Genomic DNA, 11739 nt, shown 5'->3' with positions numbered 1-11739 from the left:
TTTTAGTTGTAAACAAATTTGTTAGGGCTATAAAATAAATTGCAGCAACAATTGCACAATACTTTTTTTTTTTTATTTCGATCAGGCTATACATACATACATATATAATAAACACACACACACATAAAACCTTTTACTAGACTCAATTAACCATAATTCCCAGCCCCAAGATAGAACTGTTATTTAGTTGATCATTAGACTCGTTAATGCTCCCATTTAATGTGAAACCGCACATCGAACATCTATGCTTAACTTTTCAATTATTGTACATAAAAAACATAACACAACATTTACATACGATCCATAATTATCCGAAATTATTCCACACACATACAGTTTTTGCCTTTTGATGTGAGTTTAGAAAGAGTGGGGAAGATGATATATTGAAAAGCGTAATCTTGACTGATCATTAGCGTATTTTATATACTAGTAACTTCAAGCAAATGCGACAGCTTGCATGATTATAATTAGATATTGAGACATGTATGTGGTACTTTATTCGGCACACATTCAGAAATAAAAACAAAACAAAACATATATGAGAAAATATGCAAAAAGGGAACAGGAACAGGTATTTGTAGGAACGGAACGGAACGGAAAGAAAAGGAAGGAAGGAAGGTTACATTCAGGCGAATCATTCGGAACACAAACCAAATTCATTTTGGGCATGCGAAATCAAATTGTGATCAAAATAAAAACGTAAAAACAAAACAAAATTCAAAACAAAAAGGAAAAAACCTTAAAGCTAAAGAAAAATAAGTGAAATCCATAATTATTTTTAGCCAACTAAGTTTAAAATGCATTGTAATTCAAATTCAAAATAATAACAGTCGATAATTATACAAAAACAAAAAGCAAAAAAAAACAAACAACAGCAGCATTCACAGCAAACAATGGCGTTCGTTTCAGTGTGTATGTGTTTGAAATTCTATGCTAAATATAAAAACAGTATAATGAATATGCATATAAAAACGTTTTTAAACCGAAAAAAAATAAATGCTGGCATTTTTCATTCAATATTTGAATTTCAATATTTTAAGCAAAGCGAACTTCTTATCGATATCACCAGTGGAGTAGAAATCGATTAATCAATCCATTAACAGGTGCTCTGTTAAGCTCATATGGTGCTGTTAACAATTATATGAAGAGTTTCGAGGTTTGAAATTCTTCTATGTAACGCTTTTTCTGCGATTTCAAATTTTTCAAAACATATTAAGGAAATATGATTACTGGGATTAAATGATGAGAAAATTATAACAATTTCCTTATACAACGTTGTGTTGTGAACGTTGTGTTCAAAATAACAAGCTGTTTAAAAAAACGCGACTTTTTACACGCGTTTGTAATAATGCCAAAATGTTAAATGAAAACCTTCTACATTTATTGGGTTTTTTGTATATTGGTAATCTTATTAACACATGTTTCATGTAAAGCGGCTTATTTTACAAAATAATAATAATTAATATGACAGTTCATGAGTTTGCTGCACAACATCGATACACGAAATCGATTAAAAAAAGAAGCCAAGCAAAAACGATAGTGCCACCTCTAATACTGTTTTACTTTTGTTGTTGTTAGAGTAGACATTTCGCTAGGTTACATTTTCTAGTGCTTCCCATCGACGGGTTAATTTATAGCCAAAAAACAAGTGCTAGCTTTCAGCCGACAGTTCAACATGATAAGCTTTCTGTTCATTGCCAATCGCGCACTCAGCGCAACCAGTTCAGCGATGTCGCAAGCTATCATCAGCAACGGTCCACGCCCCCTCGTGCTCTGCGGCCCCTCGGGCTCCGGCAAAAGCACGCTGCTGAAGCGTTTATTCGCCGAATTTCCGGATAAATTTGGATTTAGCGTGTCGCACACAACACGGCGACCACGCGAAGGCGAACAAGATGCGGTGCACTATTATTTCGTGAGTCGCTCCGATATGGAGAAGGCGATAGCCAACGATGAGTTCATCGAGACGGCCGAGTTTACGGGTAACATGTACGGCACCAGCAAGATGGCCGTGCGCGATATACAGAAGCAGGGACGCGTCTGTATACTGGACATTGAGCAGAAGGGCGTGGAGCAGATCAAGCGCACCGATCTCAATCCCATACTCATCTTTAACAATCCCCCAAGCATCGATGAGCTGGAGCGTCGTCTGCGTCAGCGTGGTTCCGAAACGGAGGAGACGCTGCGCAATCGTCTCAATGCCGCCGAAGTGGAGATTGCCTACGGACTGGAGCCGGGCAATTTCCATAAGATCATCAATAATGTGGACATCGATGTGGCCTACGAGGAGTTCCGTGACTTTGTTGTCGCCGAGCTGAAGGAGCAGGAGGCGCAGGGAGTGCACTTTAATTGAAAGTGTCGCAGAGTGAGGAGAATAATGTAATGATATTATTTATGTACATTTTGCCGAATGTACTTAGAGAAGAACGGAAACCTCTTAAACTAATGAATGAATGGCATTTATACTTATTGAACAATATTTATTGTAATTTGTCTCGCGTTGTTTGTTGTTTGTTTTAGTGCGGTAATTTTAAGCCTAAAGTTTGTTGTAAACATTAAAAGCAAACAAATGAACTAACGGAAATTTCATATTTACGTGTCCCCGATTCAATTGATTCAAATGAAGACAGCGTTAAAGGTCAAAATGTTATCATTGCTGGTCACGCAAACGTTCGCAATAAATTCGTTGATGATGATTCGTTTCTCTGATCCTTTGTTAAGTAAAGACAACACGCACGCCCAGCCGCCAGTCCTGCGACGAACCTTTAGGTCGATTGATATGGATTCGTTTTATACTCGTGATGCAGATGCACGCGCGCTTGATAGCTTGTGTTACCCGATTCCAATTGGCCACTGGCCCGATGCACAACTCGAGCGGAGCCATCGATTTTGGTGCGACTATCGGCGCTGCTCCACAGACCGGCAATCGCCTCCAATGCCAGCTCGGTCTCGTCATCCTTGTCATTGTGATCCGCCGACAGCGTCAAGTCGATCTGACGTCGTTGTCGAGCAGTTGCTGGAGAAGCGCCTGGAGGAGCGCCTGCAACGCAAGCAATACCTACGATTAGCACAAGCAGCAGCCAACAGATGTGTAGCGTTTGCATGGTGGGATTCAACTGATAGCTGAGAGCTCATTGATCATCATCACAAAACGGCAGCTTATCAGGAATCGACTTGAACCCGCTACACACATAAACAAGTAGACAAGCAACTGTAGAGCATGCTCGACATGCGAAATACTCTACAAAATTTTTGCTAAAATATTCATTTAGTTAGGACACAAACTAGTGCTTATCGGAGACAATCTTATTTTGACATAGTTTATAGAGTTTAGAAAAACCTTCCTCGACATTTTGCTTGCCACTAAGTTATAGTACCCTAATACACCTTAAGGTGTGTCGGGTATAAACATAAATCGCCAGTTGAATTCGGCCTTTGCTTTTTATTGCGGGCTACTTTTTGCATTCTGCTATCGACAAGATCTTCTAAGGGGACGTAACTATAATTGCATGCTTAGACTCGGGGCTCCATGATTTGTGCTGGTGGCCAATCCCATTGCTTGGCTGGCACAGGCTGCACCAGTTTCTCCCATGGCTTCCAGCCGAGCATTTTGCGCGCCAGTATCAATTCATTCTCAGCCTGGACAATCAGTTCCTCCACTTGGCCGCAGCCCACAGCCTTCTCCAAGGCGCCAATGTCCTTATTCTGCAATCGATAAGGATTAATAGACTATATGCAATTTGAAATGTTGATAGCGCTTTTACCTTGGCCACAGCATCAGCACGCTGCTTGACCAGCTGCTCGGTGTTTTTACGGTAGCTGGCATCTTGTGGCATTTTGGCAACGGCACGCAGAATCTTGCCATACAGCGCGCTTAGTGTGTGGTGTGGATTGGTGGCCACCGCCAGACCAGTTAATCCTGTGGACTGTAAAGGGAAGCGGTTAACAAAATTTTCCTCAAACGGTAGTCGATGACATAACAATAACAAACTGCATGCAGCGCAAATACAGCAATATCCATAGTTTCAGCGGTTACTGTAATACGGTCAGTACTTACTGCTTTAATTATCTTAGCCATGTTGTTTATTGAAATAGTGCTAGAATAAAATAATAATTTTACAGCAAAAAATCAACGGCAACTATTGCCTTTAGAATAACAACCAGGGCTGCAGCGTGACGGAAAGTTGCAATTGCGGTATATACTAATTTACACCAGTAAATATACCAAAGGCACGATAAATACACAAATATTTTTAAATGCACTTTAAATATCGTATATATCGAACTATAAATAGAAAAGAATATACGAAATCTGTTTAAATTTAACGGATTTGCATTTGAATAAAATGTTTGAACATATGAGTTTATTAAATTGTCACGACAGGGTCGTCAAACATGCTGTGTTCACCAACACTAAACACTGGTAGTGAATAATTTTTTCTTATCGATAAATAGCTCTAACAGTTTTTTTTTTCCGCCCAATTGAATATTCACACATAAGTTCGGTGCAAAGTGTTTCGGATTTTAATTTAAATATCACAATAGAATTATTACATAAGATGATGAAAGTGAATTTCGAGTAAAGTCGTGAGTATTTTCTCAGACGTAATAAGTGCGATGATTTATGGAGATTTAAATTACGGCATGCAATCAATTAGTTGTTGGTACAGGAACAACGGGTGCTCGTTCCGCAACGCCAAAAGCTGAGATTAACACATTGACAACGGTTACAATGAAAATGCCAATGACTGTGTAATTATTAATTCTGTTCGCACGACAGATATCTTCCTCTTTCTTGATATTGTATCTGCCATTCCATATAAGTCCGACGCCGACGGCAATCTATATACAAAATATTAAATGTGAGACGCACCCTCGTAAATTACGGGACTACCAATTTGGCAATATTGCGAATGAGTAACGCACCTGGAATATGATGCTCACCGAAATGAACAATAAACTGGGATAAAAATATGGATGCTGCGAATTGGTCTCCAGCACATAACGCAATTGATTCGCATTCGCCGAGAGCAGCGCCAAGTCCATCATACCCTGAGCCAGTGTCTTCTTATGCTGGTATGCATTTAAATCCGGTACCGGAGTATCTACGCCATCGATGTTTACGAACCCGTTACCACTATAGCCGGGATATGGAAGACTTGGACGACGGCCACCATTCGGCACGGGAGATTTTGCACCACCTCCAGGAACAGGAACATTACTTCCACCCCGACTGCCACTTCGCTCCTCATCATCGGCTAGAAGACCATCGTCGACACCAACATTAATGCCGTTCGTATAGGGACGATCGTCATTTTCATCGTCATCAGTTTCAGGAACTACAAATGAATTAAATTAAAGGTAATTAAATAAAATATACCACTTTTTGTTTTTAGCAGTTTCTTACACAAGTTAGGAAGGCACAAGTTGAGAGGTTGTTTATAGCGGATGCAGTTTGTTAGAACACATTTAATTGAAGCACATAAATTGAATGAAAAATTTGATAGTACATATAGATGAATGTAGAATATTTAACTTAATCATTACTAACCTGCTCGAGGTACACGAAGTCCACGTCCATCGATGTCATCAATGGCTTCGTTGTGAATACCCTGCAAAGCATTTAAGTATTTATTTGATTTATTTGTATATACTACTACTAATACTTGGCGATAAAGCTGGCCAGTATTCAAATGCACTTGTTTTATTATTAGCATAAAATGCATCCTTTGTTTGTAAACACACATCTTGAGCATTAATAATGTTAAATGCACCACAACTTCCGTCACGTTTGCTGATTAATTCACTTACATACTTGTTTCTATATGTATGCTACAAATGTATGCGTAAACGCGAACTAGAAAAATACCCAGTAAAATTGGATTTCATAATTGTGTCCAGAGTACGGATGACTAACATGGGATTTTTTTCTTGTTTCTTTTTATGATCCACAGAAAAATCTTTCCCCAAACAGACTCTATCCGAAATTTACATTGGCAATTATCAGCTAAATCTACACAAACATATTTATTGCTAGACTACCTAGGCGCGAGAGTGTATATAATAAAATTTGATTGACGTTCTACTAGCTAAGCGATAAGGTGGGAAGAGTATGATCGACTGCAAGATGCTCTCCAGATAATACTAGTAATTTCATAGTAATATAAGTTTTTTATTTACAACTATATTGTCTTTAGATTTATAGTTTTTGCTTTTGAACTTTGAAGTTGTCTGAGTTAACGTATAGAGTGTAAACCCACAAATGAGTATAAATAGATGTTATTTCATTTGTGTGCATAAATGTAACTTACTTGACTTTTTGCTAGCGATTTATCAGCGTCCAGTTTATCCATTTGAAGTGTAATATGCTTTAGATCGTTCATTTTACAATTACAAAAAACGTACTTAATTGACAATGCCAAGAATTTTAATGAATTGAGGACAAAAACCAAAAGTCTAAATGAATTTCTTTGTTTCTTTTATGCTTTTTGCGCCTCTGCCTTCGTATATCTTTGAGTAATACACTTGATAATATCACTTGACGTGTTTGTGGGGAAAATGAAAACTCGTGCGCGTTTAGCAACCGCGTCTCACGCTATTAACCATGCAACTGACACTGAGCACAACAGCTACAGAGACCCAGACCTCCAAACCTAAATCTCCATCCGAGATGAAATAGCTTGCGTTAACGTTAATGCTCTTTTCATGTTCTCCCGCTCTCTCACTCTCTCTATCTTGTTTACATCAGAGTGTCCAGTTGACTGCGACTCTCTCGCAATGTTTGTGCTTCGACCGAAAGCTCTCTCTTGCAAATCTGCTCCTTAGCATGCTTACGTCTAGACATATTAGAAATGCTAATGCTTAGTATGAAAGTTTATCTGTTAGCACACATATAAACGCACATACACACAGTACATATGCACGTACTAAAATGTAGGTTGATTGTGTGTGCATTTTAATGACTGCACTTGGCGTGTTGCAATTTAATTTGATAATACATAAATTCTTAGAAATTGGTCTACGCAAAAATTAAGAGGAAAATGTCACAGAAAAATTAATAGTAAACGCTGAGTCACTAATGGAAAATTTAACTTATTGGCAGAGGCAGTGACTGGCACAAAACGATTGGCAAGTTCAATGCCACAGAATCAAAGAACGCCAAAACCAAAATAAAATCAACAGCATACATACGAAAAAACCGGTCTGGAAATTGGTATTTCAGAATATGAAGTATGTTCTAACCAACACAACAAATAACAAATATGTACATATGTATGTTTATATTATTTACAACTGTATGTATTTATAGATGTAAATCATAACTGGATTTCAGAATCCGCTGTATAGAAAGTGATGTCGCATTACTGGCTTTTTAATATGTGAGCTTTTGCAAAATGTAGGACCGAACATACATACTTACATACATACATATATACTTCCAATGAAATACTCTATATAGCTTGTAGGAAATTGTTAAAAAAAAATATAATATCAACGGTATAGTCATAATATAATTTTTGCCCCACAAATTGATGTATTAATCTTCTGCAATTTTCTTTGCACACATATTAAAGATTGGATAAGATAATGTTCCAACTCATTGATAGCAATACACGTTTCATTCATTGTTAAATTTGTATACCTGTTAGATAGGGTAGAAAAGTAGTATAAATTTCAAGTCGAAAAAAATCGAGTGCCAAGCGTAATTACATACAATAACAACTAGAGTATTTATGATTTCTGGAAATTTGGTTGCGATGAGATAAAAAATTTATAAGTTATTTAATAAATGCCTTTGTAATCGTGTATTGGTATATTTTGTATTCTATGGTATAATTTAAATGTAGTACGTCATCAATTTACCATATATAAATTTTAGTATTTTTGCGGTATATTTTTAAAAGTTATGGTTTTATTGAAAGTGAGTAGCGGGTATTTCGCAGTCGATCACACTCTACTGTAGCTTTCTTACTTGGTTTGTTTATTTTTTGTATAATCAGTTTGCCTGATAGGGTTCTTTGGACATACTATATTTGATAATAATTGAAAAGTAAGCAAAAAATAGTTTCTTTCTTGACGCTGTGAAGTGCAGTTCAATTAATATGAGTAGTAAAAGTATCCGTGAAGTACAACAATCCTTTGCCGAATCGCTTGGATTTGGTAATGAGACCATCTGGGATCTGTGAGTATTGTGCACATGATATTTGTGATCATATTGGGGATATTCAAGAAAGAAAAATCACCTGCATTAATAGAAATATATTTTATTGTTAAACAATTTTAATTAATTTTATTTATGTTTGTAGTTTGTCAAATAGACAATCCGAAATATTGAAAAAAAAGATTCGCACCCTTATTCCTGATCCTGAAAAAAAAGACAAACAATGTGCAGTTTTTGCCAGAATACGTCAAACTTTATTCGATGCAGTTTGGGAACAACGTAAGTAAAGATTTCCCCATAACAGTTCATGTGGTTTATTGTATCGTGAATTCACAGGAAAATACACAAATCGCCAGTCGTTAACATCGATCTTTTATGTGCTGGTTGCCACCGATGAGACGAATCACAATAGAGCTATGAATTCCACAAATTGGTCTTGTCATCCTGTTTTTCGTGCACGTCGCTGCGTTTGTAAGCATGTTCGATTTTTATACCCGCACCCAGTCATCTCCTCATAAAGTATATATATTCTTGATCAGCTCCAACAGCCGAGTCAGTATAGCCATGTCTGTCTATCTGTTCGTCTATTTGTTTGAAATACTGGATCTCAGAGTCTATAAGAGATAGAGTAATATTTTCTCCACGCCCATTTCTGCCCTCGCAAATCGAATAACAAGGGTAACTAATTCACGATTTTGTGTCTTGTAGAATATATTGATATACCAAAAATAGTTTTCGGAATATTTCAGTATTTTGGTAGTCCTGTATAGTACATTAATATAAAAAATCTAGGTCTTGGTATATTTTAGTATTTTGTTAATCCTGCATAGTATATTGATACAACAAATACATATTGTGGTATATTTTTGTATTTTGTTATTCCTGTATATTATATTGATATACCAAATACAGCTTTTGGTATATTTTTAGCATTTTGTTATTGTATATTGATATTCCAAATACAGCTTTTGGTATATTTTTTTTTTAGCATTTTGTTAGTACTGTATATTGATATACCAAATACAGATTTTTCTATATTTTAGTATTTTGGTACCCCTATATATTATATTGATATACCAAATACACATCTTGGTATATTTTAGTATTTTTGGTAGTCTTGTACTGTACAGCTTTTGGTATATTTTCAAAAGTTTGTTAGTACTGTATAGTGTATTGATATACCAAATACAGCTGTTGGTATATTTTTAGTATTTTGTTAGTTATGTATACAATATTGATATACCAAATACAGCTTTTGGTATATTTTTAAATGTTTTTAGTCCTGTATAGTATATTGATACACCAAATACATCTTTTGGTATAATTTTAGTATATTGATAGCTCCGTAAATTTGTAGTATTTTGTTATCCCTGTATAGTATATTCAAATACCAAATATATATTTGGTATTTTGGTCAGTATATTTAATTGATATATTTTAAGAATAATACCGCACTGTTCTACATTCATTGAAAATGGGTGGCGGGTATCTTACAGTCGAGCACAGTCGACTTTCGATTTCCTTCTGGTTTATTATCTTATCTACAATTGACTAAATCGAACGCTTTACAGCCGATATCAATGGACGCTGCAACAACAGCGTCGATTGCTGCATGATTTATGTGGATGAGAATGGTCGCGTCTATCAAAATTGGGAGTCCTACTTGGATAACAATGAGTTGCCCGAAGGGATTATGGTGGCACCTCGACGAGGTGTCTACAATCTCACATCGAATGGCAGTGTCATATTGCAATCCAGGCAAACGCCAGCAGCGGGAGCAGCTCGCCAAGTACTTGGCGCCCTAGACACGGCTTCGGCAGTGGGTGGCTTAGGAGCAACAGCTGTGCCCGTCATTGGTCTGATGTGCACAGTCGCTGCCCCAATTGTGCTTACAGCTTCAATTGTTGGTCTTGCTTGTGCTGGCTATTCGACGATACGAGCTGGTGCTCAGCTTGTCGATCGCAGCCAGCACGAACAGTCGATTAATGTGACAGATCGCACGGCACGCGGTCAATGGCTGGGCGTGGTGGGCGGTGTTGTTGGTCTTGGGGCATCAGGAGCCACAACAGCGGCGACTGCGGCCACAAATGCCGGTAGACGAGTGGGAACAGTACGTGTTGCGTATAAATTGTCTTAGTTAAAGCGATCACTAATTAAATCACTCCACAATAGGTTGCTCAGTGGACTGTCAACGGCATGAACATTTCATCCATTGCGATGTCTGCTACGGGCATATCGAATGGCATCATCGATTTATTACTGGTAATTATGCTTCTACTATTTACCTCAAGGATATTATTGACTCTTTAAGTATTCGATTATAGAAACACGACGATGGCGACGACATATCCGCCTTGGATGTGTTACAGTTGTCTGCTTCTCTTTTTCTGTTCACGCACAGTCTCTACAATTTCCAGCTGGCATCGAGCATCATCGATGACACGTCCAACGAACGTATAGGATCGTATCGCAAGACTCTAAGCAATCGACAGAGGTGAGCTGACATGAACAATACTTTAAATATTAACAACAATACAAATTTAAAACTGTGATCTAAACAAAACCTAAATTGCAGACGGATGTTCGACAAGATGGTGAAGGAGACGACTCGCATAAAGGGCGTTCGTCAGGCCAACGTGGACATTATACGCAATGTGAACGATATACCGTCGCGTCAGCAGTTCAATGATCTGTACAAGATCAACACCAAATTGAAAGAACGTGACATTATTCCATCGTTTGCAGCCAAAGGCAAGGGAGTTCTACTCAATGGCCAAGTGATCACAAATGCAGCAGACTTGCGTGCCAACGTACAGCATAATATCGGACCCGATATCATCGCCCGGGTGACGAATCCCAAACCGGAAACTTTTCAAGGTTCTCGGACAAGTGGCAATAACGCTGCATTTCGAAGCAGTCGTTTTTTAAATGGACCCATACGCATGAGACAACGAAAAACGAACGGGGAAAACGATTGTTGCGAAGGTCTGCATCCAACATGCGAATTGGCAGCAGAAGCTGTCTTAGTTTTACCCGAACTCTGTGACGAAAAGTCTGGCGAGAGTATAATTAGTGAGGAAAGCTACAATACACTGTTGCTATTGTCCGATAAATTCGACGATGATACAATGCACTTTGTTCTCCAGTTGACAGCTACATTCCTTAAGAGATATAGAGATGGTCTACATGAGAAGCTTCAGTTTTATATATCTTCAGAGTCAGTGCTTTATAGGATTGGTACTCATATACTGGACAAGTATCGCTCGTTCACTGTAGAAAAACTGGAAATGATCGAGCACAAAATAATGGATGCCATCTATGAATACTTCATATCATTAAATCCCAACAATTATCGGGGTAAATTAAATAGGTGTGATGTCTGCAAAAATTTCTATAAAATTTGCGAATTGTGAAAACAAATATAAAATCTAAAATAATATATGTAAAATTTAAGTTTTACCATCCCATCAGCTTACTGGTAAAACTGTCCAAAATATTAGAACGTATATTTTTTGGCCAGCCTATTACCGGTGCTGGAAGACGGCAACTTAATCCAATTTGGTTTTAGGAGTCAACATGGA

General features: G+C 37.6%; 5 protein-coding genes across 6 annotated transcripts; 2 read left to right on the top strand and 3 right to left on the bottom strand.

The window, feature by feature from the left end:
• The first annotated feature begins 1555 nt into the window (after positions 1-1555).
• LOC133845309 (guanylate kinase) lies at positions 1556-2627 on the top strand. Its single transcript, XM_062279740.1, has one exon. It carries the CDS (start codon positions 1676-1678, stop codon positions 2348-2350), a length of 675 nt encoding a protein of 224 aa, XP_062135724.1. The 5' UTR covers positions 1556-1675; the 3' UTR covers positions 2351-2627.
• On the bottom strand, positions 2457-3131 carry LOC133845313 (uncharacterized). The gene is made up of 2 exons (XM_062279743.1): positions 2834-3131; positions 2457-2760 (listed from the first exon to the last, which is right to left on the bottom strand). Exons 1-2 carry the CDS (start codon positions 3099-3101, stop codon positions 2714-2716), a joined length of 315 nt encoding a protein of 104 aa, XP_062135727.1. The 5' UTR covers positions 3102-3131; the 3' UTR covers positions 2457-2713.
• Positions 3132-3419: 288 nt separating this feature from the next.
• On the bottom strand, positions 3420-4215 carry LOC133845312 (NADH dehydrogenase [ubiquinone] 1 alpha subcomplex subunit 5). Its single transcript, XM_062279742.1, has 3 exons — positions 4055-4215; positions 3762-3923; positions 3420-3702 (listed from the first exon to the last, which is right to left on the bottom strand). Exons 1-3 carry the CDS (start codon positions 4073-4075, stop codon positions 3511-3513), a joined length of 375 nt encoding a protein of 124 aa, XP_062135726.1. The 5' UTR covers positions 4076-4215; the 3' UTR covers positions 3420-3510.
• Positions 4216-4498: 283 nt separating this feature from the next.
• On the bottom strand, positions 4499-6615 carry LOC133845308 (ninjurin-A-like). Of its 2 annotated transcripts, none has more exons than XM_062279739.1 (4): positions 6309-6615; positions 5549-5609; positions 4924-5255; positions 4499-4839 (listed from the first exon to the last, which is right to left on the bottom strand). In XM_062279739.1, the coding sequence occupies exons 1-4, from the start codon at positions 6378-6380 to the stop codon at positions 4648-4650; spliced, it is 657 nt and encodes a 218-aa protein (XP_062135723.1). In that variant the 5' UTR covers positions 6381-6615; the 3' UTR covers positions 4499-4647. The 2 variants fall into 2 exon arrangements, with proteins under 2 accessions (XP_062135723.1, XP_062135722.1); XM_062279738.1 differs by having other exon boundaries at positions 4924-5336; positions 6309-6614.
• Positions 6616-8083: 1468 nt separating this feature from the next.
• LOC133841409 (uncharacterized) lies at positions 8084-11640 on the top strand. Its single transcript, XM_062273850.1, has 7 exons — positions 8084-8179; positions 8304-8437; positions 8495-8629; positions 9730-10268; positions 10331-10420; positions 10483-10652; positions 10734-11640. The coding sequence occupies exons 1-7, from the start codon at positions 8100-8102 to the stop codon at positions 11569-11571; spliced, it is 1986 nt and encodes a 661-aa protein (XP_062129834.1). The 5' UTR covers positions 8084-8099; the 3' UTR covers positions 11572-11640.
• The last annotated feature ends 99 nt before the right edge of the window (positions 11641-11739 follow it).

Source organism: Drosophila sulfurigaster, chromosome 3 (genome assembly GCF_023558435.1).
Source record: "Drosophila sulfurigaster albostrigata strain 15112-1811.04 chromosome 3, ASM2355843v2, whole genome shotgun sequence".
Classification (NCBI taxonomy): Eukaryota; Metazoa; Arthropoda; class Insecta; order Diptera; family Drosophilidae; genus Drosophila; species Drosophila sulfurigaster.
This window is presented reverse-complemented; position numbering and strand designations above follow the sequence as displayed.